We start from the raw sequence: 22,163 nt of genomic DNA, 5'->3' as shown, positions 1-22,163 counted from the left end.
AGGGAAAGCTGGGAGGGCTCACTGTCCAGTCAGGCTGCATAGCTTCCCCATCTCCACAGACTCAGAAGACTCAGCGCCAGGAGGCTGACTCAGTTCAATGCCCCGCAAGCCACAAAGCCTTTTGTTGAGGAAAGTCATGAGCTATTTGTGACTGTGGGGGTTTAAGTCAGGAGCAAACATGGAGCAGAACAATCCAAGATCCAAGCCCCCACAGGACAGGGCAGGGTGCTAAGCCCAAAACACCTCTGCAGAGAATCCCCTTGAGAGGCACCCAGTTGGTGGTGGACTTGCTTGGGTGGGTTTTTTGATGGGAGGACGCAGAATGTCTCCCTTTGATTTCTTTGCACAGACAGCTGGAAATGCCCCCCCCACACCCACACCCACACCCACATCCCTCTCCCTCCAGGCCTGGTGCGAACTCCCTCCAGGCCTCCTGTCCTCCCCGGCTTCAAGAAGAGACACATCTTTCCTGGACACCTTCATCTCCGGCTGTGAGAGGAACAAAGGGTCTGGAATGCAACCAGCAGGACCTGTTGGAACTTGCCAAGGGGGCGGAAAAAAGTTCAGCAAATGCGAGGCACGGCCCCTGCCTGAGACGCAAAGCAGGCTCTCCCTCTCTCCCTCCCTCTCCATTTGCCACGAACCTCGCTGTTCTCCGGTTGATTCTCACCCCCTGGGAAAGATGCCGTCTTGCAGGGGGGCCGCCAGTGGTGGCCCAGGTGGCTGGATCCAGCCCCCCAGCCCTTGTGTGTGAAAAGCTGTCATGCTGGATAGCAAAGCATTCTTGAAGGACCCCAAGTCTTCCAGCTAGTCAAAGGCCAGAAGATCTACAGCTCTTGAACTCGAAACCAGCCTCTGCGATGTGGACAAGATGCAGACTTCCTCTCCTTCAAAGGGGATCAGGCTGACTGCTCCACACGGCCAGGGCCAACGGGCAAAGTCTGCCCGCTTTGGGTTTTTGGTACTTTTCTGGCTTCATCTGGAGCCTGTTTTCCCTCCCGGGACTCCAGGTGGAACATACCGTTTAAAAGCAGGGAGATAAAAGCAGTCTAATACATGCAACAATTGCATTAAACCTTATAACAAGAACAGCACAACAGCAGAAGGTAGACACAAAACAGCATAATAAGAAGAACAGTAGAATACATCATTATTAGCAAGGCAACGGGAGCTGCCAAACATTTTCACAGAGATGAAACTCTATTGGATGGATGGATGGATGGATGGACGGACGGACGGACGGACGGACGGACGGACGGACGGACGGACGGACGGACGGACGGACGGACGGACGGACGGACGGACGGACGGATGGACGGATGGATGGATGGACGGATGGATGGATGGATGGATGGATGGATGGATGGATGGAGGCCAGTGAACAGGCAGTTGCCAGTCATTTTCAAAGAGAAGAAGACGGAGGAGGAGGAGGAGGAGGAGTTTGGATTTATATCCCCCCTTTCTCTCCTGCAGGAGACTCAAAGGGGCTGACAATCTCCTTGCCCTTCCCCCCTCACAACAAACACCCTGTGAGGCGGGTGGGGCTGAGAGAGGTCCGAGAAGCTGTGACTAGCCCAAGGTCACCCAGCTGGCATGTGTGGGAGTGCACAGGCTAATCTGAATTCCCCAGATAAGCCTCCACAGCTCAGGTGGCAGAGCTGGGAATCAAACCCGGTTCTTCCAGATTAGATACACGAGCTCTTAACCTCCTACGCTGCTGCTGCTCCAAGCAAAGAGGAGCCACGCTGTCATGGCAGAAGGTAGCAGGAAAGAAAGCCCACCCCCCCCCCCCGAAAACGTGTGGGAGTCACAAGTGGTTTGAATTGCATGATTTGCATCTGGAAGCAAATGAGCAACCCGTGGAGTGACCGCAGCACGGGGGGTGGTGGTGGTCGTGAGCGCTCTGCTCTTGGCTCCTGATGGAAACGGCACCATCAACAACCTGTACCAACGTTTGGCCGCCCTCTCTCGCACTCACTCCCCCCAATGACCATGTTGAGGTTTTCATTTTCGTTGTCACCTGTTTGAGAGCATTGTGCTAATGTTTTTTAAAAATTAATTTACTGCAAGCATTGACGATCCAGCTGGCCTCAACCAGGGTCAGGGCTTGTTCTGCCTAGAGCCTCGGCCTGGTGGAACTCCCCGCCACCTGACACCAGGGCCCTGCAGCATGCTAGCCAATCCCACAAGACCTGCAAGACCTTTGGTTGAGGCAGCCACAGCTCCTTTTCCCTCTTGCTGGCCTCGCTGATCCTAGTGTCCCCCGGCCCCCACAACTGTTATCAATTGTATTAAATTGGGGTGGGGGCGGTAAGAATTTTAGGCTATCTTGGGTGGCCTTAATCAGTTGCCATTATCGATATGAATTAATATTAGTGTTTTAATGTATTTTGTGGTTGATTGTGACTGTTGGATTTGATTTGAGATGGATTTCTTGTTGTTTTAATTGTTTTAATTATGTATGTTGGCTGCGCTGAGTCTGACCTTTGGCTGGGAAAGGGTGGGATAGCACATTTAATACTTTTTAAAAAAAATAATGATGATAATAATGGTAGAAATCAAGCAGCGACCGTCTTAACCAGCTCGAGTTTCCGAGTAGTCATCAAGACCCAAGCGCAGCGCTCTGCCACAGCCTGAGGTTGACTGCAGTACGGATCCGCATGGCCGGACTGGCTGAATTAAGGGCAGTGATGGGATCCAAAAATTTTAGTAACAGGTTCTCTCGCCAGTCCCCCCTCAGCAAAGGGGCAGAGGCGTACCTAGGCAAATCTGAGCCCTGGCCAAAACCGTGGGATGCCCCCCCATGGGCAGCCGCCCCATTACGACCCCCAAAAATTTTTTTGCACCAGGTCATTTCTAAATCATCATCACATTATAGAAAATGCCCCAACTCACAAATCTGAACAGAGCAATGGTGAAACACACAGGTTCTTTGATAGAGACTGGTGAGATAAAAGGTACGAAAGGCTGAGAATCAATGAATTGCAGGACCTGAAAGGGATTAACCCAGTTCAGGGAGTGACATTATTAGTCGCCATTGCTATACGGAACCTTCACGTTCAAAGGCAGGATGCCTCTCGGGGTGGCGAGGGCGTGGAGGCGGAAAAGCGGACCCAATTAGTAACCCCCTCTCGGCACACACAAATAATGAGTAACCCACTCTCGGGAACTGGTGAGAACCTGCTGGATCCCACCTCTGGTCAAGGGGCCACATCTGGGATCCATGATGAGGAAGGAGACTGTTTGTTTACCATGGATTCCCCAGCAACTGGTGCCCGAGGAATGTCAGCCACAACACTCTCCTTGCAGCTAGCCACACAAGCCCCCGTTCTCTGCGGCTCCTCTGGGGTGCTGGGGTGGTTCCTAAGGTGACATTGGCCAGAGGACATGGGTGTGATCCTTCCAGTCATGGGGGCTGAGCCCCAGGGACCTCCTGCTGAGGAGGCCAATGATGTCATGGCTGGAGAAGGGAAGAAGAAAACCCCGGAGCGGAGTCTGAGGATGTGCTGCCGCTCCCCTGGCCCTGAATCAGCGAATCCAAGACGTTCCCCTCTGCACAGTCAGGGCTTTGGTCTGTCGAGCCCGGAACTGTTTACGCTGCAACAGTCTGACCGCAAGAAGAGACGTTTCCCCCAATCACGTGAAGTTGCCTTAGGCTGAATCAGGCCCTGATCCTCCAAGGCCAGTCTTGCGAACTCCGACTGGCAGCTGCTGTCCAGGGACTCAGACAGAGGTCTTTCACGTCACCTAGCAAAGGTTAAGGGGGGACACGATAGCCATGTTTTAACTATTTGAAGGGATGTAGACTTCTAGAACAGGAATATCCTTTGGAGGTTTCTAAAGAGAGGCTGGATGGCCATCTGTTGGGAGTGCTTTGATTGTGTGTTCCTGCATGCCAGGGGGTTGGACTTGCTGGACGGGGCGCACGCCGGGTCACCCCGCCCGCTCGCCCCGTTTTCTATCTGCTTGCAGAACCGAGCGTCGCTTCCTGCCGCGCCTCGCTCTGAAGGTCCGAAGCTCCGCCTGCCCCAGTTGTGGGCCGATGGTCGCCAACCCCCCCCCCCCACCGCCAAGGATTCTCCCCCTCCCGCCCTCCCCCCGAGGAGGCGTCCCGGAGGCCCCCGACGGAGCCAGCCGTCTCCTCTCAGCTAGCCAGTCCCGCCTCGCCTCGCCTGGGCGCGGACGGGGCGAAGCGGGGGGCCACGATTCCAGCAGCGGGGGCCACGCTCCGGCTCCACCGAGGGTCGCCGAGGCTGCTGCTGCTGCTGCTCCGGATTAAGTGCCGCGGAGGGAGCCGGAGGGCGCAGTCCAGAGCGCGTCCCGCCTCCACGGGCATGGCCGGCCGGCCTGTCTCCTCCTCTGGGGGCGGGGGCGGGGGGCAGCTATAAAGTCGGAGGGCGGGCAGTCGCCGACCAGACCGAGGGGCTGGTACTGGACGGCGGCGGCGGGTGAGTCCCTGAGGCGCGCGCGCGGGCGGCGGACGATCCCCGATGGGGCTTCCTTGGCCGCTGGGTGGGGAGCTGGACAGAGGAGGGAAAGAGACACCTGCGGGAGGGTGGGAGGGGGAATGGGAAGCCCACCTGCCCGCATCTAGCTAAAGCGCCACCTGGGGCCCTTGGCAGTCCACCCCCCACTCCCACCCGGTGCCGGGGCTGCAGGCTGCCCAGTCTGGGGGCGGGGGGGGGGGATCCCTGCAGCTTCCCTGGGCCGGGACTGAGGCCGGGTCCTCCTGAGCGCCCTGCCTCACCTGCCCCCTGGTTGGCTGCTCCTGCAGTGTTGGCACAGGGCGGGCGGGACGGGGCAGCGCCTGCACATCAAAAGTGCAAAGCCAAGGACGTAGGTAAGGGTTTTTCCCCCGGGTTTAAACCCCCCTATTGCATGTTCGAAGGTCCCCCCCCCCCGTTTGTGTTTTTTTGTATTTTAAAGTGTTTTTTCAGTTTTCGGCCTGCAGGGGGCGCAGTTTTTAGGCTAGCAGCACCAAAATTTCAGGGATCTTTTGAGGGACTCTTCTGATGATACCACCCAGGTTTGGTGAGGTTTGGTTTAGGGGATCCAAAGTTATGGACTCCCAAAGGGGGTGCCCCATTCCCCATTGTTTCCAATGGAAGCTAATAGGAGATGGGGGCTAGACCTTTGAGGGTCCATAACTTTGGACCCCCTGAACCAAACTTCACCAAACCTGGGAGGTATCATCAGGATAGTTTCCTAAAGATACCCTGAAAGTTTGGTGCTTGCACCCCTGACAGCAGGCACCCCCAAAATTTCCCCAGATTCTCCTTTTAAATCCACCCCCATCGGCATGGATTTAAAGGGAGAATCTGTGGTCCCAGTTTAAACATTGAAAGTGATGCTGTTTCAGGTTGGGGGATAATCCACCCCCCAAAAGCACCACTTTCAATGTTGTTTTAACTGGGGACCCCAGGTTCTCCCTTTAAGGTGGATTTTCAAGGAGAATCTGGGCTCTGTAGTTTAAACACCATTGAAAATGATGCTGGTTCTGATGAGTTTTCCGGGGGGCTGTGTGGCCGTGGTCTGGTGGATCTTGTTCCTAACGTTTCGCCTGCATCTGTGGCTGGCATCTTCAGAGGTGTATCACAGAGAAAAGTCTGTGTCACACTGTTAGGAACAAGATCCACCAGACCACATCCACACAGCCCGAAAAATCCACCAGAACCAGTTGAATCCGGCCATGAAAGCCTTCGAAAATGATGCTGTTTGGGGGTGGATTCCAGCATCACAGGGGCCGCCCATTGGGGAGCCCCCCTGCAAAACTCAGATTTTGCACCAGGCTCCATTTTCCCTAGCTACAGCTCTGCCCGGAGGGGAGGGCAGAAGGGGCTGCCAGCTGCTGGCTGGGAGCCCAGCCGGTGGTGGGGAGGGGCAGGGGAGTCTGCCATCCCTGGCCTTGGAGAGCTGCTTTTATAAGTACTGAGGCCAGGGGCGGGATTTGGGGAGGTGTGGCCACACCCCCAGGGGCGGGTGGGGGAGTGGCCTTGCCCCCTGAACCCACCCCATAAAAATCTATACCTACATCCCTGCGCAAAGCCCTTCAATGTCTCTTCTTAGGTAGGCCAGAAGCACCTGTGGATCCCGACCCGGGAGGGATCTCTGGGGTCCCGCTCATGACTGAGCTGGCACCGCTCCAGGCTCTCCTCTGGGAAGGGAAGCCAGCACAGGGCTTGGAGGAGCCCAATAGTGCCCGTGGCAGGCAGGCAGGCAGGCAGGCAGGCAGGCAGGCAGGCAGGCAGGCAGGCAGGCAGGCAGGCAGGCAGGCAGGCAGGCAGGCAGGCAGGCAGGCAGGCAGGCAGGCAGGCAGGCAGGCAGGCAGGCAGGCAGGCAGGCAGGCGGAGGCGGGCGAGGCAGGCAGGCAGGCAGGCGGGCCGGGCGGAAGGAAGGAAGGAAGGAAGGAAGGCGCAAGGGAAGGAAGGAAGGAGTAAGGGAAGGAAGGAAGGAAGGAAGAGGAAGGGAAGGAAGGCAGGCGGTGGAAGGAGGCGAAGGAAGGAAGGAAGGAAGGAAGGAAGGAAGGAAGGAAGGAAGGAAGGAAGGAAGGAAGGAAGGAAGGAAGGAAGGAAGGAAGGAAGGAAGGAAGGAAGGAAGGAAGGCCCTGTGGACGGAGCAGCACCGGAGGAGACTCAGTCGAGACCAAGAGTGGCTTGGGGGAGGCACTTCGAAGAGTGGGTCCTTCCACACAGCCTGCCAGGGGACTACGCAGTGGCAGCCCAAAGCGGGTTGGGCAGGCAGGAGACGCTCAGCGCGGGAGCGGGAGGCTGGAAGGTGCAGAAGGCTCGGCAGCCTCAAAGGGTCCACCTTTCTCCCCCAGCCGCAGGAACAGTCCCCCCAGGCAGCGAACTGGTGCCCATTCCCCCCAGGGTTTTTGAAGGCAGGAGCCGACCAGAGGTGGTTCGCCGCTGATTGCCTCTGAGTAGCAGCAGCCCCGGACTCCCAGGCGAGTCTCCCATACTAGTACTAACCACAACTAGCAAGATGAATTTCAACAGAGATATATGTAAAATACTACAGACCAAATAAAATGCTCCGATTTAGGACAGGGGAGACCTGGCTCGGCAACAGTCCATGCAAAAGGGATCTGGGCGTCTCAGTAGACCGCAAACGGTTCCAGCTTGTCAATATCCTTCTTGAATTGGCGGTGCCCAGAACTGCCAACAATCTTCCAGGGCCCTTCTGTCCTCTCTATGATTCTAACCCAGTTTAGCTTTGGCGTTCTGGCGAGAGGGGGCCAGCCCCACCCAGGCCATTTGAGAAGGGTCACAGGATATATAAATCAGACCCATCAGACCACCAATCAAGAAAGGCATTGGGTGTCACCAATTGGCCATGCTGGAAGGGGCTGATGGGAATTGTAGTCCATAACATCTGGAGTGCCAAAGGTTTGCCACCACGGGGTTAGGATGACCAAATTCAGGAATGACAGGAGGAGCAAACCCTCTAAGGCAGTGAGACTAAATAACACAGGCCATGGATTACAAAATGGAAAACGATTCTGGAAAAGGAGGCCCTATCACAGTGATGGCGAACCTTTTCGAGACCGAGTGCCCAAATTGCAACCCAAACCCCACTTATTTATCGCAAAGTGCCAACCCGGCAATTTAACCTGAATGCTGAGGTTTTAGTTTAGAAAAAAAAAACAGTTGGCTCTCTCTTCCTCCACCCCACCCGCTCAAGCTGCTGTAGGATCCAGCAAGTCCCACGTGCACCGCTCTGTGCCGCTCTAGCATCTCTGCCCCCTCTGCGCCCCCCCCCCCCGGGCAGCAGCCACCCGGAGCACAGGCACCAGGCCCGCCAGCCGAGTCCTCCCTGCTCACCGCGGTGCGCACACGTCATGCTCAGTGGCCCAGGCAGCCTAGATGGGTGTGTGTGTGTGTGTGGGGGGGGTGATCTTCCACCCCCACATGACGAACTCTATGTGTGTGTGTAACCTCAGCTTGTGGGTTCTGTGGGGCAGAACTTGGAATGAGTTGGCAACAACAAATTTTTAAAAACAAAATGGTTTACTTTCTTAACATCAAACATCAACATTTAACATCACACTTCAAGGTCCTGTTCAGGTTGCATTTTCAAGTCCTTCTAGTTACAGTCTACTGATACTGCCAAGTCCAATTTCTTCTTTGCAAGTGGGTTGGCGCCTGAAGACTCCAAGGGCTTGGTGAACAGGATGCAACATGATGAAGGTTTCCAGGAGAACTCTCACCCATTGCAAACACAAAAAGAAACCCTGAAACAATAAACTCCAACATTTACAACATAGCAAAAATAAACTACCACCTTCCCAGTAGTTCCCAACAATATTGCAGTTACCTTAACAAGGTGTTAAGGGCTTATACAACCAAGGTCTGAGTCTGGTAGCCTTGTCTCCTCCAACTACATGAGGTCTGCAGCCTCATGCTGCTCTGAGTCTCCACCCCTTACTGGGTCAACCCATTCTGAGCATGGGCGTTACATGTGCCCACAGAGAGGGCTCCGAGTGCCACCTTTGGCACCTGTGCCATAGGTCCGCCATCACTGCTCTACAATAAACGCTGCAACCAGCGTGGTATTGTGGTTTGGAGTGGTGGACTCTAAGAGCAACTAGTATTCATACCACACATTAAGCACTGCAGAAATCACACCATATAACCCTGCTTAGAATAAACTATAGTCAGCAGCAGCAGCAGAGACCGCAGGTTATTTCTTCAGGTAAATCTGTGAACCATTTTGTACCTGCAATTCTGATTACCTGTGCAGAAAAGTCCTTTGGCGTAGTTGTGTTGTGCACACCTCGCAGGGGTGGAGTTCTGCCCATGTGCAGGTTGGCCCCTACAGGAGCTGCCCAAAACTGTCATGCTCAATAACAGCTCCACAAATGTGAGTGTGGTTAAGCGAACAGTTCTTTCCTGCATCTTTTTTTTGGTGGGGGGGGGGCGGGGGGAGAGATAGCCAAAGCAAAATAATAGGCGTGGCGTAGTGGTTAAGAGCTGGTGCGCTCAGCACTCTAATCTGGGGAACTGGGTTTGATTCCCCGCTTTGCCACTTGAGCTGTGGAGGCTTGTCTGGGGAACCAGATTAGCTTGTGCACTCCAACACACGCCAGCGGGGTGACCTTGGGCTAGTCACAGTTCTCCGGATCTCTCTCAGCCTCACCTGCCACCTCACAGGGTATTTGTTGTTGGGGGGGTGGGGGAGGGAAAGGAGATTGTCAGCCCCTTTGAGTTTCCTTACAGGAGAGAAGGGGGGGGGGTAAATAAACCCAAACTCTTCTTCTAAATCCAAAATGTTCGAAAGCGAAAGTCCATTTGAACCTCTTTCTGTTGGGAGAACGGCCTCGCGGGGGCGCCCCCTCGCCGGGCTGCCAGGTGCGCGGCCGGAGTGACATTAATCAGTCCCCCCCAATCCCCCCCCCCGAGATTTGACACTATCCGAGCCCGACTTGGCGACTGTTGTGACCTCCTTGGCCAGCGCGGGGCTCCTTCACCCAGCGGCCGGTCCTGTCTCTGGCAGCGGCGCCTCTGGCAAGTTCGGTGCGCCAGATGTGGCAGCGCGCCTCCTTGGAAGCATGCCCCCCCCCCCATGAGCAGCAATGGGTGTGTTGGGGGGGGCAGAGCAGAGGCGGCCTGCGTGCCCTGAGGGGAGCGTGCGTGAGTGCCAACCCCCCTCAGACTCCCCCCCCCGGGATTTCTCTCTCCTCCCTCCCCCCCCCCCGCTGCAGGGGGGCTCGATCCAGCATGGGGCTGTGCAGCGTTCTGCTCCTGCCGCTCTGGCTGAGCGCGGCCGCCGGCCTCGGAGCGCCGGGATGCAAGATCCGAGTCACCGCCAAAGGCTTGGAGCTGGGTAAGCAGGGGGCGGGGGGGGGGGGCAGGCTGCTCTGCCCCTTCAGGGCCGGCCTAGCCTGCTCAGCGCCCTCCCCCACGCACAAGAGGACGGGGGAGGGGCGGTGTCATCCTCCAGTGGCGAATATCTTGGAGTGTCCAGCTCGGGGGCAAGTTCTGGTCCACGGGAATGGCGGTGGGTCACGGGGGGGGGGGGCAGTGCCGGCTTCTTTCGCTCTGTGCGGGAAGGCCGGGGACTGAGGGGGGGGGGCGCTGACGGCCCGGCTGTGGGGCTTTTGCAGTGAAGCAGGAAGGGCTGCGCTTCGTGGAGCAGGAGCTGCAGAACATCTCGCTGGGGCAGCTGCACGGCAAGGAGGGCCAGTTCCACTACAACATCAGCAAGTGAGTCCGCCGCCCCGCCCCCCCCCCCGCTGCTCTCGCCGGTGGTGCGCACAGCCCCGCCTTCCAGGAGCTGGGTCAGCTTCTTCCCAGCAAGCCAGGCCCTGCGGCTGCCGCTGCTGCTGCTGGGATGAGGTGGCCGCCCTACTCTTGGACAGCCTGAACGGGGTCTCCCTGCTTAGTAGAAGTGTGCCCCCCCCCCCCCAGAGTCAGGCAGAGCGATGCGTCTTCCCAGAGAGGCCCAGCAGCTGCCAGCTGAGCCCTGCTTCTCAGCAGCACCCCCCCCTATGGGGGGTCGGTCATTGCTTCGCCCCATAAGGTTCTCTCCGGGAGGGGGGCAGTCCTTGCGGGGGAGGGCCGGGGCAAGCTTTTCCCGGTTCCAGGGGTCCGAGATGGGGGAGGGAGGAACCCCCTGCCAGAGCAGCACAAAACAAAAGTATGGGGTGGGCCCCACCTGTGCAGGGGGTGTACTCTCTCTGGTGTCTCTCTGGCAGCGTCCAGGTGATGCACCTGCACATGGCCAACTCGGACCTGCGCTTCCAGCCCCAGCAGCACCTGGCCTTCGACATCATGAACGCCTCCATCAGCCTGCGCTTCCGGCGCCAGTTGCTGTACTGGTTTTTGTAAGTGACCTCGGTGCCCCCAGCCAGCGGGGGAGGGGGGAGCCAGTGGGTGGGGGGCTGCCAACCTCAGGCTGCCCCCCTCCTTGGAGGAGGGAGGGGCTAAACTGTCCTGCCTCAGCTGACCTGCCCCCCCTTTCAGCCTCAGCTGTGATCCACAGACACTCCTTCTCCAGCAAGGGATCCGTTTTGTGCCCATGGGTCGGTTAGGGGTCGGCAACCTGTGGCTCTCCAGATGTTCATGAACTACAATTCCCATCAGCCCCAATTGGCCATGCTGGCAGGGGCTGATTGGATTTGTAGTCCATTAACATCTGGAGAGCCACAGGTTGCAGACCCCTGGATGCAGGGTGGCCCAATGGTCCTCCAAGCGCAGGAAATCTCTGGGGCCGGGAAGAGAGGTGTGTGTGTGTTGCTGCCTGACTGGCCTTAACCCCTCGCTCCCCAGCTATGACATTGGCTCCATAAACACTTCTGCGGAGGGCGTGCACATCCACACGGCGCTGGGGCTCTCGAAGGACCACGTGGGGCGCCTGAAGATCTCTAACATCAGCTGCAACGCCTCCATCGCCCGCATGCAGGCAGGATTCAGTGGCACCCTCAGGTACCCCCACCCCTCACCCCCACCCACCCAGACGCGTGGCCTTCTTGTCCCTCTGGCAGGCCTTTGGCTGGGCACAGTTTGGTGGTCTCTTTTCTCAAGGGGTCCAAGTGCTTTCCCTCCCCAGCCCCACTTGCAAAGATGCCTCTGAGATGATTCCCCATTTGTTCAGATTGTGGACACTTTTTTGGAGAAGTTCTTGGAGCAGTGGCGTAGGAGGTTAAGAGCTCGTGTATCTAATCTGGAGGAACCGGGTTTGATTCCCCGCTCTGCCGCCTGAGCTGTGGAGGCTTCTCTGGGGAATTCAGATTAGCCTGGGCACTCGCACACATGCCAGCTGGGTGACCTTGGGCTAGTCACAGTTCTTCAGAGCTCTCTCAGCGCCACCTACCTCACAGGGTGTTTGTTGTTAGGGGGGAAGGGCAAGGAGATTGTCAGCCCCTTTGAGTCTCCTGCAGGAGAGAAAGGGGGATATAAATCCAAACTCCTCCTCCTCCTCTTCTTCTTCTCCTCCTCCTCTCCTCCTCCTCCTCCTCCATTGGGGTTTCCACATTCATGGTTTCAAGGAAAGATGGATTCCTGAGGTTTTTTGGTTTCCCACCCACATTTGGCATTTGGAAAAGGTATTATGTGAACACAAGAAGCGGTCGCCTCGTGCTGATGCTGACGCTGGGCCCATCCAAGCCAGTATTTCCTGCTCTGACTGGCAGCAGCTGTCCAGAGTCTCAGGTGGAGGGGGGCTTCCACACCACCTGGGGCCTCGTCTTTAACTGGAGAGCCCACAGACTGAAGCTTCCGGAGATCCTTGAGGAAGGCAGGGCTTGGGGAGGGGTCTCGGGGGGCCCAATGCCAGAGAGCCCGCCCTCCAAGCAGCCATTTCCTGCAGCTGTTGCACCAAGAGGTCTACTGGCCCCACCTGAGGGTTGTTGGCTGTTCCATTTATAGGCAGGCACAAAAGGTGCTCAGCAAGTCAAGGGAGTCACCAACTTGGCCAGAGGGGACTTATTCCCTTCCCATGCCAGTTGGGTGACCTTGGGCTAGTCACAGTTCTTCGGAGCTCTCTCAGTCCCACCCACCTCACAGGGTGTTTGTTGTGAAGGGGGAAGGGAAAGGAGATTGTAAGCCCCTTTGAGTCTCCTTACAGGAGAGAAAGGGGGGATATAAATCCAAACTCTTCCTCCTCCTCTTCTTCCACTACTACTGCTACTGCTAGTGTAACCTCTATCTGTGGGTTCTGTGGGGCAGAACTTGGAATGAGTTTGCAGCAACAAATTTTAAAAACAAAATGGTTTACTTTCTTAACATATAACCCCAAACATCCATATTTAACATCAAGGTCCTGTTCAGGTTTCATTTTCAAGTCCTTATATTTACAGTCTACTGATACTGCCAAGTCCAATTCTTCTTTGCAAGAGGGTTGGCTCCTGAAGACTCCGAGGGCTTGATGAACAGGATTCAACATGATGAAGGTTTCCATAAGCATAAGCATTTTTTGTTGTCATTGTGCACGCACAATGAAATTTACAGCAGCATTCCTCGATGCACACAATTTCAGACTCATACCCCACCCTCACTTTCCCCTTCCTCCACCCATCCCTACACAGCCCCAAACACACCAACACGAAGCCGCGGAGTTCAGCATAGCCACAGCTCTAGAGTAGAAGCTGTCTCTACGCCTCTTTGTCCTAGTTTTGATAGACCTGCATCGTCTGCCGGATGGTCTCAGTTCAAAAAGAGAGTGTGCCGGATGAGACGGGTCTCTCGGAATATTTTGGGCTTTCTTTAGGCTTTGGGAATTATAGAGTTCTTCCAAGGAGGGGAGAGGGCAGCCGATCATCCTCTGTGCAGTAGTGATCACACTTTGGAGCGCCTTCCTATCTGCCACGGTGCAACTGGAGAACCATACACAGATGCAGTCGGTTAAGACACTCTCTATAGCACAGTGGTAAAAGGACACCAGGAGTTTTCCATTCAGTTGTTGTTTCCTTAAAAGTCTCAGATAGTACAGTCTTTGCAGGGCCTTCTTAACCACTGCTGCTTTGAGTCTCCACCCCTTTCTGGGTCAACCCACTCTGAGCATGGGGGTTACACTAGCAGGCACCAAGAATAGGCAGGGGATTGGGGGAGGGCTCAGCTGGGGTAGACCCCTGCCCCAGCCCAGGTCTCTCTCCACTGGGACGTTGGTCGTGTGACTTCCTCTCCTCCTTCCTCTTTCCATAAGAGGTGAACTATGTCTCCCGTGTTTCTAGCCAAGGGTCTGCGCGTGTGTGTTTGCACTGGAGGCTATGACTAGGGATCATGACTGGGAACCGTGGCCATGTTTGTGGGCACGGTTCAGGAAGGAGGGGAGAGTTTGGCACCTGCCTCCATCCTGCCCCCCACACGGAGCTTCCTCCTCCTGAGTCAGGCGCTGCCAGGTCTCTCCATTCTGACTGGCAGCGACTCTTCAGGGTCTCACGCTCAGGTCTTCCCCAGACAACCCGGAAAACCCACAATCCCCTAGAACAGTGATGGTGAACCTTTTCGAGACCGAGTGCCCAAACTGCAACCCAAAACCCACTTATTTATCGCAAAGTGCCAACACGGCCATTTAACCTGAATGCTGAGGTTTTAGTATAGAAAAAATGGTTGGCTCCGAGGCGTGCGTTACTCAGGAATAAGCTTGGTGGTAGTCGGTGGCTTTGCTTTGAAGCAACCGTGCATCTCTTCCAACGGGTGAATCACGACCCTAGGAGGGTTTACTCAGAAGCAAGCCCCATTGCCAGCAGCTGAGCTTACTCCCAGGTAAAGGATCGCGCTTTAGTTCTTCGCATGAAAATCAGTGGGGTTTAACAGGGTTACCTACACTGCTTCCCCAAAACTAGGTCTTAGGTTTAATGCTAATAATCGAGCCCAGCGGCACTAGATGTGTGGGGTGCGGGGGGCGACTCTGTTTGCTCGTGCCCACAGAGAGGGCTCTGAGTGCCACCTCTGGCACCCGTGCCATAGGTTTGCCACCACTGCCCTAGAAAGTGTTTTGTCTGCCTGGCCTGGGAAATCCAGGGTTCCTGCCCTCCCTTCCCTCCCCACCCCCCGACCCTCCCAGCCAAAATCTCGCTCAGATCTGAAGAAGCTGTTTTCACAGCCTGTCTGAGTCAGTCTTAAGCCAGCCGAGCGAACATGCACAGAGTACAGATAAGAAAATAGCCTCCAAGTGTTTGCATTTTACATTAAATCCCTATGTGTGTGTATGGGGGGGGGGGTTATTTCACACGCATTAAGACACCCCCAGCTACACACAGTTGGACGATTCACGTGGGAAAGGCAGGGGGTTGGGGAGAAGGTCCTTGAAAGTAGGCCAGACTGTTTGTAGGGGGGACTCTTGTGCTGGAGGGGGGGTGGGGTGGAGTTGGGTTGGCTGGGTGGCCAGCCCTGAGAAGCCGGCTCCTGTGCTCTCTCTCTCCAGAAAGGTATACGAATTCCTGGCCGCCTTCATCACCAGTGGCATGCGACTCCTCCTCAACCGGCAGGTAAGAAACAAGAGAAGGGAGGGGTGGGGAGAGTAAGCCCCGCCCCTCTCAGGTGCTTTCTCATCTCTGCAGTTGAACGAGACCCAAGACCCCTCCCCCCCTCCCACACAGACACAGCTCACCTTGGGAAGACTCCCAGGGAGGGTGAGGAAAGGAGCAACCCCTGCTCTGGGGGGCGGCCCCCTTCGAACTTCCCCGCTGTGCTCAGGGAAGCAGCAGCACAGCAGAGACTATTTCCCCGGGCTGCTCTTCTTGGCATGGGAACTGTTGTTGCGAGCCTTTGTGCATGGACAGAGTGCTTTCTCCACCCCACACCTGTATCCACTGAAAAGATGGGTGGAGGCAGAGGTGGGATCCAGCAGGTTCTCACCAATTCTCGAGAGTGGGTTACTAATTATTTGTGTGTGCCCAGAGGGGGTTACTAATTGGGTCCGCTTTTCCGTTAGAAATTCCATGAGGTCCAAAAATCATCAAGTCCTGTTGTTTCCTATGTGGCTGGTTAGCGAAGGTAGAAAACGGGATAATTCTCCCTGTTGTTGGGCTGTTTTAAAAACATGTTTTAGAAATATGGTAAAGTTCCTGGTTTAAGGAAAGTATCCTTCTTTTGCTTTCTTGAAACAAAATTAAGTATTTGAAAGTATGAAGTATTTGACAGGCAGTCAATTAGAGGAGAAGTAGTAGTTTCTGTTGGCAGAAGACGATAGGACTTGCTACAATGAGTTTAAATGATGGACAGAAAGATACTAGCTGGAAATTAGGAACTTTTTTTTTACAGTAAGAGTTTTTTACAGTAACAGAGAAATTATTAATGCCCCACCCCCGGAATGCCTGGCCACGCCCCTTTCGTGCCCCGCCCAGCCCCATTGGCACTACGCCACTGTTTGAATCCCACCACCGTGGGAACCTGTTACTAAAATTTTTGGATCCCACCACTGGGTGGAGGGCTTTACAGGCCTGGCTGCCAAGCAAGAAACATGCTTCCTTGCGCTGCACACCTCCCGTTTGGAACATAAAATGCTGGGGACAGAAGCCCCCTGCCCACCCCCGGGGGTTCTGTGGAGCTCCCCCACCCCTCTCCCTTCTTCTTTCCAGATCTGCCCTGTGCTGAACCACGCGGGGCTCGTGCTCCTGAACTCTCTCCTGGACACCGTGCCTGGTGAGTGTGTGTGTGGCAGGGCGGGCGGGCGGGCGGGCGGGCGGGGTGTGTGGATGTGTGTGTGGCAGGTTGGACACTTGGGAATGGAGGGGGGTGAGGATTGGTCATCTCTTGGCAAAACGAGCAGAGGCATGACATGGGGCGGGGAGGGGTTTGGCTGTTTTGTGGGCAGAAGTTTGGTCAGGGTGACACAGTGTCCGCGAGAAGTCTCTCCCTCCTCTGCCCACCCCCCCTGCAGTGCGGAACTCCGTGGACGACTACGTCGGGATAGACTTCTCCCTCTTAAGCGACCCCATCATCACTCCTGAAACGATGGACCTGGATTTCAAGGTATTTGCCCTCAGGGTGCCGGTGAGGGAGCCGGGGTGGGGCAGCAGCTCTGGGAGAACCAGGCCCGAAATCCCCCCCCCCCCAAAACTGGCTGGGTGACTTTGGGCCCACCACTGCACCTCAGCCCGGCCTGCCTGCCTGGGTTGTTGTGAAGCGAAAAGGAAGAAGGGAGAGTCACTTGCATGACAATGAGTTATTTGGGGAAAGGGTGGGGTGAAAATGTACCAAGTGGACAGGGAAGTTGCAGGGCTGTGGCACAGTGCAGGGCCCACGGGGGGGGGGGGCAGCGAATTCTGGAGAAAAGCAGAACCACCACCCTTTTAGGAGAGCCCCGGTGGGCGGGGCCGGAGGGGCAAGGGCCTCATGGGATGCCAAGTATTGTGGGGAGGTTTGGTTACCTGCCCAATAGGAGCAGCAGTGGCGTAGGAGGTTAAGAGCTCGTGTATCTAATCTGGAGGAACCGGGTTTGATTCCCAGCTCTGCCGCCTGAGCTGTGGAGGCTTATCTGGGGAATTCAGATTAGCCTGGGCACTCCCACACACGCCAGCTGGGTGACCTTGGGCTAGTCACAGCTTCTCGGAGCTCGCTCAGCCCCACCCACCTCACAGGGTGTTTGTTGTGAGGGGGGAAGGGCAAGGAGATTGTCAGCCCCTTTGAGTCTCCTGCAGGAGAGAAAGGGGGGGATATAAATCCAAACTCCTCCTCCTCCTCCACCCCACCAAATGTTGGAGATGCAGGCAATGGATTCCCATCGCTGCTCTCTGAAGGGCAGATCCTGTGTCCTCAGCTCTGGTGCCGGATAACAACTCGGTCTTGATCTATGGGGCTCGGGTGGGGGCCCAGGTCAGGTGCTCACTTCACTCTGGAAGGAAGCCGTTCAATGCCTGTCAAATGGCCCCGTCAAACAGAGTTCTGGCTTGCCTTCTTGGGTGACGTGAAGGGAAAGAGCTGGACTGGGCCCCGGGAGTGCTAAGGGCGGCAAAGAGGATCTTCAGGGTGCAGTGGTTTGAATGGGGTGTGTGTGTGTGTGGGGGGGGTCAAACGCCCACCCCTCACGCAGCCCGTCAGCAGGGTCCACGCGTGGCTGGTTGCCTCTAGCCCGGTTCTCCTTTCCCCAGGGCTCGTTCTTCCCTCTGGGGGCTGAAAACCAGACCCTCCCCAACGTGGCCCCCGAGCCCCTCATCAAGGAGACGGAGCGCATGGTGTACATCTCTCTCTCGGAGCATTTCTTCGACTCCGCCCTGTTTGCTTACTACCGCGCTGGGGCTCTGAGCATGGAGCTTGCTGGTGACCAGGTGGGTGGGCCGAGGGGCGTTCCTTGGGGGGGGACACCCCTGGGCAGGCCGCCGAGCCAAGGCCCGCCCTGAGCTCTCCTCTCGCCCCAGGTGCCCAACGACTTGGACGTCTTGCTGAGAGCCTCCTTCTTTGGGAGCATCATGCTCATGGTAGGTGACGCGGCCGGGGAGGCTGGGGGTCTACGGCAGCCCACAGAGAAAGGGGGAGGCAGGCTGAAGGGACCGGAGAACTGCCCCCCCCCCCTCAGCTCAGCATGCGCCGTCGACGGCATCCTGCCCAGGGAGACTGCAGCCGGATTGAGGCCCCTGCCAACTCTGCAGCCAGAACAGGCTAGACTTAGTGGTGGCGAACCTTTGGCACTCCAGATGTTATGGACTACAATTCCCATCAGCCCCTACCAGCATGGCCAATTGGCCATGCTGGCAGGGGCTGATGGGAATTGCAGTCCATAACATCTAGAGTGCCAAAGGTTCGCCACCATGGGCAGAGTCAAAGAAGCCTCTGTAGTCTCAAGGGAGGAAGCAGAGCGCGGCCAGGTCTCCTCAAGGGCAGGTGGGATGGACAGAGCCCCCTCCCCTCCCTGTGTTGCCTGGGGGCCCCTTCTAGCATCTGCCCCTAGACTTGAGTGAGGGGGGCAGACTGTGCCCCCCCGCCCCCGCATTTCCTTCAGCAATATTAGGCCTCTCAGTCTGGCAGGGAGGGGTTAGTTAGGCTTTTGCACACAGTGTGATTGGAGAGAAGCCAGGCCAGAGAAGGAAGGCACCTCCCCGTCCCATCAGTGTCTACTCTTGAGGTAGGCTGTGACAAGCTGGATCGGGCCACAGTGCGACCACCCGAGGCAGCCACCTGTAGTAGGAGCCAGGTAAGCAGAGGTAAACCACAAGGGTTCCTGAAGCACCACCTGTGTGTCTCGCAATCCACCGCCACGACTCTTTCCTGCCCCCCCTCCACAAAGTCCAGGGACGGTGCTCTTTGGTGCTAAAACAGCCCAGGCTCATTCGCTTCCATTGACACCTCCCTCCCTCTCCCCCCCCCCGCAGAAGCCTTCTGTGGTCGATGCGCCGCTGGTGTTGCAGATGCAGGTGACGGCTGCCCCCACCTGCGTGATCAAGCCCTCCGGCACAGCCGTGTCCGTCTCGGGCACCTTTGGGATCTTCTTGGCTCCCCCCAACGAGCCCCTTGTCCAGCTGTCCAGCGTGATTATGGTAAGCCAGGCGGGGCTGGCGTTTCCCTGCCCCGGAGTCCCTCGGCTCACTTGTGCCCACAGAGCCAGCAGGCATTCATGTCAATCAGGTGGTGTAGGGAAAACCTGGAGGAGCAGGAGGAGGGTGACAGAATGCCCACACATCAGCAGTGGGGGGGTTGAGTGGCAATTCCCCTTTGCCATTTATTGTTTCCTCCCTGTGTGCCTTGAGTTTGTCAGCAAGAGGGAACAAATCTGTCCACTGTAGCCTCCACATGAAAACATTCCCAGGACTGTAAGTTAACCCTGCCAGCGTGCACCTGCTAGCTGCAAGGCGCTGCCACACTGCAGCCGATTGGACCTTAAAACTCCGCATGGTTTTCCAGGCCGGAGGCACTCAGAGGTGGTTTGCCGCTTCCTGCCTCTGTATCGGGACCAGGCCGTTGCTTGGGGGTCTCCCAGCCGAGCCAAAACCCTTCTACCTGTCCAAGACTGATGGGGCTGGGCCAGCCTGGGAGACAGTTGGGGTCTTTTGGGGGGCCGAGGGGGTCAGGCTGCATGTTTTGCTGTCCTGGTCAATAAAGCCTTTCTGGGGGGCGGGGCGCTTCTGTGGGCAGCCACTGGCAGAGGCATTCCTGGCTTTTGTCTTGATCCTTCCAGGATGCTCGGCTAAACGCCCGGGTTGCCCTGCGGAAGAAGTCCCTGCAAGTCCAGCTGGACCTCAGAAGGTAGAGCAGGCCTGGGGGGGGGGGGCAGGGGGCGGCAGAGAGAGAAAATGGGGAGGTCTCTGCTCTCTCTCTCACACACACACCCCTTCCTGCCCTTTTAGGTTCAGAGTTTCCTCCAATCAGTCAGCCCTGGAATCCTTGGCAGTAAGTGGTGGTAACAGGGTGTGTGTGTGGGGGGGGGGAGGGCAACCTTCACCTACCCTGAAAGGACCCCTGCAAGGGACTCTTCTCCCTGGCCAGCCCCCACCCTTCTCACCTAGAGCCCCTAGAGGATGGGGCGGTATAAAAGTTTAATAAATAAATAAAAAATAAATAAAAATAGTCACTCTCCCCCCCCCCATTTCCTCCAGCTGATTCCACTCCAAGCCCCTCTGAAGACCCTGCTGCAGCTGACAATCATGCCCCTCATTAACGGTGAGAACCGGCTCAGGAGGGGGCGGGGGGGGTGAGGTGGGCTAAACGACCAGGGAGGGGCCACGGCAGAAGCTGTGCTTGACCCTGGACCCCCTCCCCTCCACCCCTTGCTTCCCTGCAGAAAAAATCAAGAAGGGTGTGCAGGTCCCCCTCCCAGAAGGCATGGACTTCACCAAGGAGGTGGTCACCAACCACATGGTAAGTGCGGGAGGGGCTCATCCTGCCCCCTCCCCCCCCCCCGGTTCAGCTGTTCCTTCTTGGTGGTGGGGTGGAAACGAAGCATGGCCAGGCATCCACCCTCTCTTTCTCTCTCCCCCGCTGTGCCCCCCGCCCCCCAAACAGGGCTATCTCATCATTGGGGCAGATCTACATTTCTCCAAAGGCCTGAAGGAAGTCATTGAGATGTACCGGGCTGGATCTGGCCCCAAGTCGACTGCTCCAGCTGCCTGAACAACACCCCCCCCACTTCTCCCACCTCTTTTCCATACCGAAGAGGGGGATGCCCCCCAGCCCTGCGCCCCCCCAACAGCTCCCCTCTGTCCCCCGGCCCAGCAGGCTGGAAAGCAGTGCCAATAAAGACGCAGAGGTCACAGGAGTGTTCGGGTCAGGGGCCGCTTCACGCATGCAGGGGAATCGGGCATTTCTCTCTGTAACTTGAAGGTTCTGGTTGGGAGCAGAAAAACCGGCACTGCCAACGTGGCCAAAGAGAGGGCGCAGAGCCTTTGCAATCCCCCCCCCCCCCGCATCTCTGTCTATGCTACTGGCTCAGGGGAACAGAAGAGACAGGGCTGGACAGGGGCGCCGGAAGAGAAGCCCAAACCCCTCTTCCTGTCGTGACAACAAATCCATAGCTGCCAGATTAACATTCCTGCCTAAGATTCGTGCTGCAGCCACCCCTACCAGGTGGGCTCATACCTGCCCCAGTCCCTGCAGCTGCACATAGCGGTTGCTTTAAGAGGAGAAAGAGCAAACATCCGGGCCTTGGGACTCCAAGGACTCTGCAAGCTCACAGGCAAACACCTGCCGCTTTAGAATAGGAGCACCCCCTCCCTTGTATGCTCTCACACAACCCTGCCCCCCACCCCACCCCCTACTGGACCCAAGGGAAAGGGGAGACGACTGGCATTTCCTCAGTCCCAGCAATCCTAGCCTCCTTTGTGTCACTAGCATGTTCAATAATCCCGATGCTCAACACCCACCCACCCCCGGCCCCCAAAGAACTCTTCTCTTGGAAGATGCAGAGTGTCAGCTGGTAGCATTGCAAGCAGGGGGAGCCACTGCGATAGGCCCCCCACCCCCAGCTCAGCTCCTCTGCACCGCCTGCTTCATACTTGGAGGAAGCAATCTCAGTTCCTTCTCTGCTTGAGGTCTTGACTGCGGCTGCCGTCAACTGGCCAAGGACTTCCTTTCAAAAAATGCACTGAGCTTATTTCTTTTGTGAGTTAAAGAATTCTAAGCCACATAGTTCTATGATGCCGCCCCCCCTCCGCACCAGCCACACCTTGGGTAGTAAATTGCGTCAGGAACAGGGGGGTGAATTCAGACAGGCCGAAACTGAAATAAACAAAAGCCAGGACAAGCTGTTTTGTCTTTTTAATAAGGGCAAAAAGGCAACGTCAGAAAAAGTTGAATTTCTTTGGATTTGTGGGGCTCGTGGAGGGGGGGGGGCAGGTGTTTTAGGCACAGCCACCAAATTTTCACCACGGGGCAGGTGCTTCTCTTCATAAGCAATTCTGAGTTTGGTTAAGTTTGGGTCAGGGGTCCAATTTTATAGGCACCCAGTTTTTCTCCATTTGGGGGCCCATAAAATTGGACCCTGAGCCAATTGTCTCCAACCATTGGGGGGGAGGGGGTCTTGTAAGAATAGGTGTCTGCAGCTCCACTGAAAATCTGGCGCATTTACATTTAAAAACAGCCCCCCCCCCCCCAAGATTCCCCATATGGTAACATGGTCACGTTCCCTTTAAAAATTAATTAAAGGGAATGGCTCCTATATTAGTTAATGGGGAAACTTTCCAGGATTGGGTGGGGACAAGCTATTTTTCAAAGCAGAGGCCCCCAATTTGCAGCATAGTTGCAGGTGACTCTTTAAGAAGGAGTCTAGTGGGAGATTAAGTCGGGAGT

The 22,163-nt window shown here is 56.4% G+C and overlaps 1 protein-coding gene across 1 annotated transcript; it reads left to right on the top strand.

Annotated features, from left to right (window-relative positions):
- Positions 1–4,157: 4,157 nt before the first annotated feature.
- LOC125433858 (phospholipid transfer protein) lies at positions 4,158–21,618 on the top strand. The gene is made up of 16 exons (XM_048498777.1): positions 4,158–4,448; positions 9,704–9,825; positions 10,106–10,205; positions 10,697–10,825; positions 11,271–11,426; positions 14,869–14,932; positions 16,025–16,088; positions 16,327–16,418; positions 17,537–17,713; positions 17,804–17,863; positions 18,755–18,919; positions 19,558–19,625; positions 19,727–19,769; positions 19,976–20,039; positions 20,161–20,237; positions 20,382–21,618. The coding sequence occupies exons 2-16, from the start codon at positions 9,720–9,722 to the stop codon at positions 20,487–20,489; spliced, it is 1,473 nt and encodes a 490-aa protein (XP_048354734.1). The 5' UTR covers positions 4,158–4,448; positions 9,704–9,719; the 3' UTR covers positions 20,490–21,618.
- The last annotated feature ends 545 nt before the right edge of the window (positions 21,619–22,163 follow it).

This window comes from Sphaerodactylus townsendi, linkage group LG05 (assembly GCF_021028975.2).
Source record: "Sphaerodactylus townsendi isolate TG3544 linkage group LG05, MPM_Stown_v2.3, whole genome shotgun sequence".
Classification (NCBI taxonomy): Eukaryota; Metazoa; Chordata; class Lepidosauria; order Squamata; family Sphaerodactylidae; genus Sphaerodactylus; species Sphaerodactylus townsendi.
This window is presented reverse-complemented; position numbering and strand designations above follow the sequence as displayed.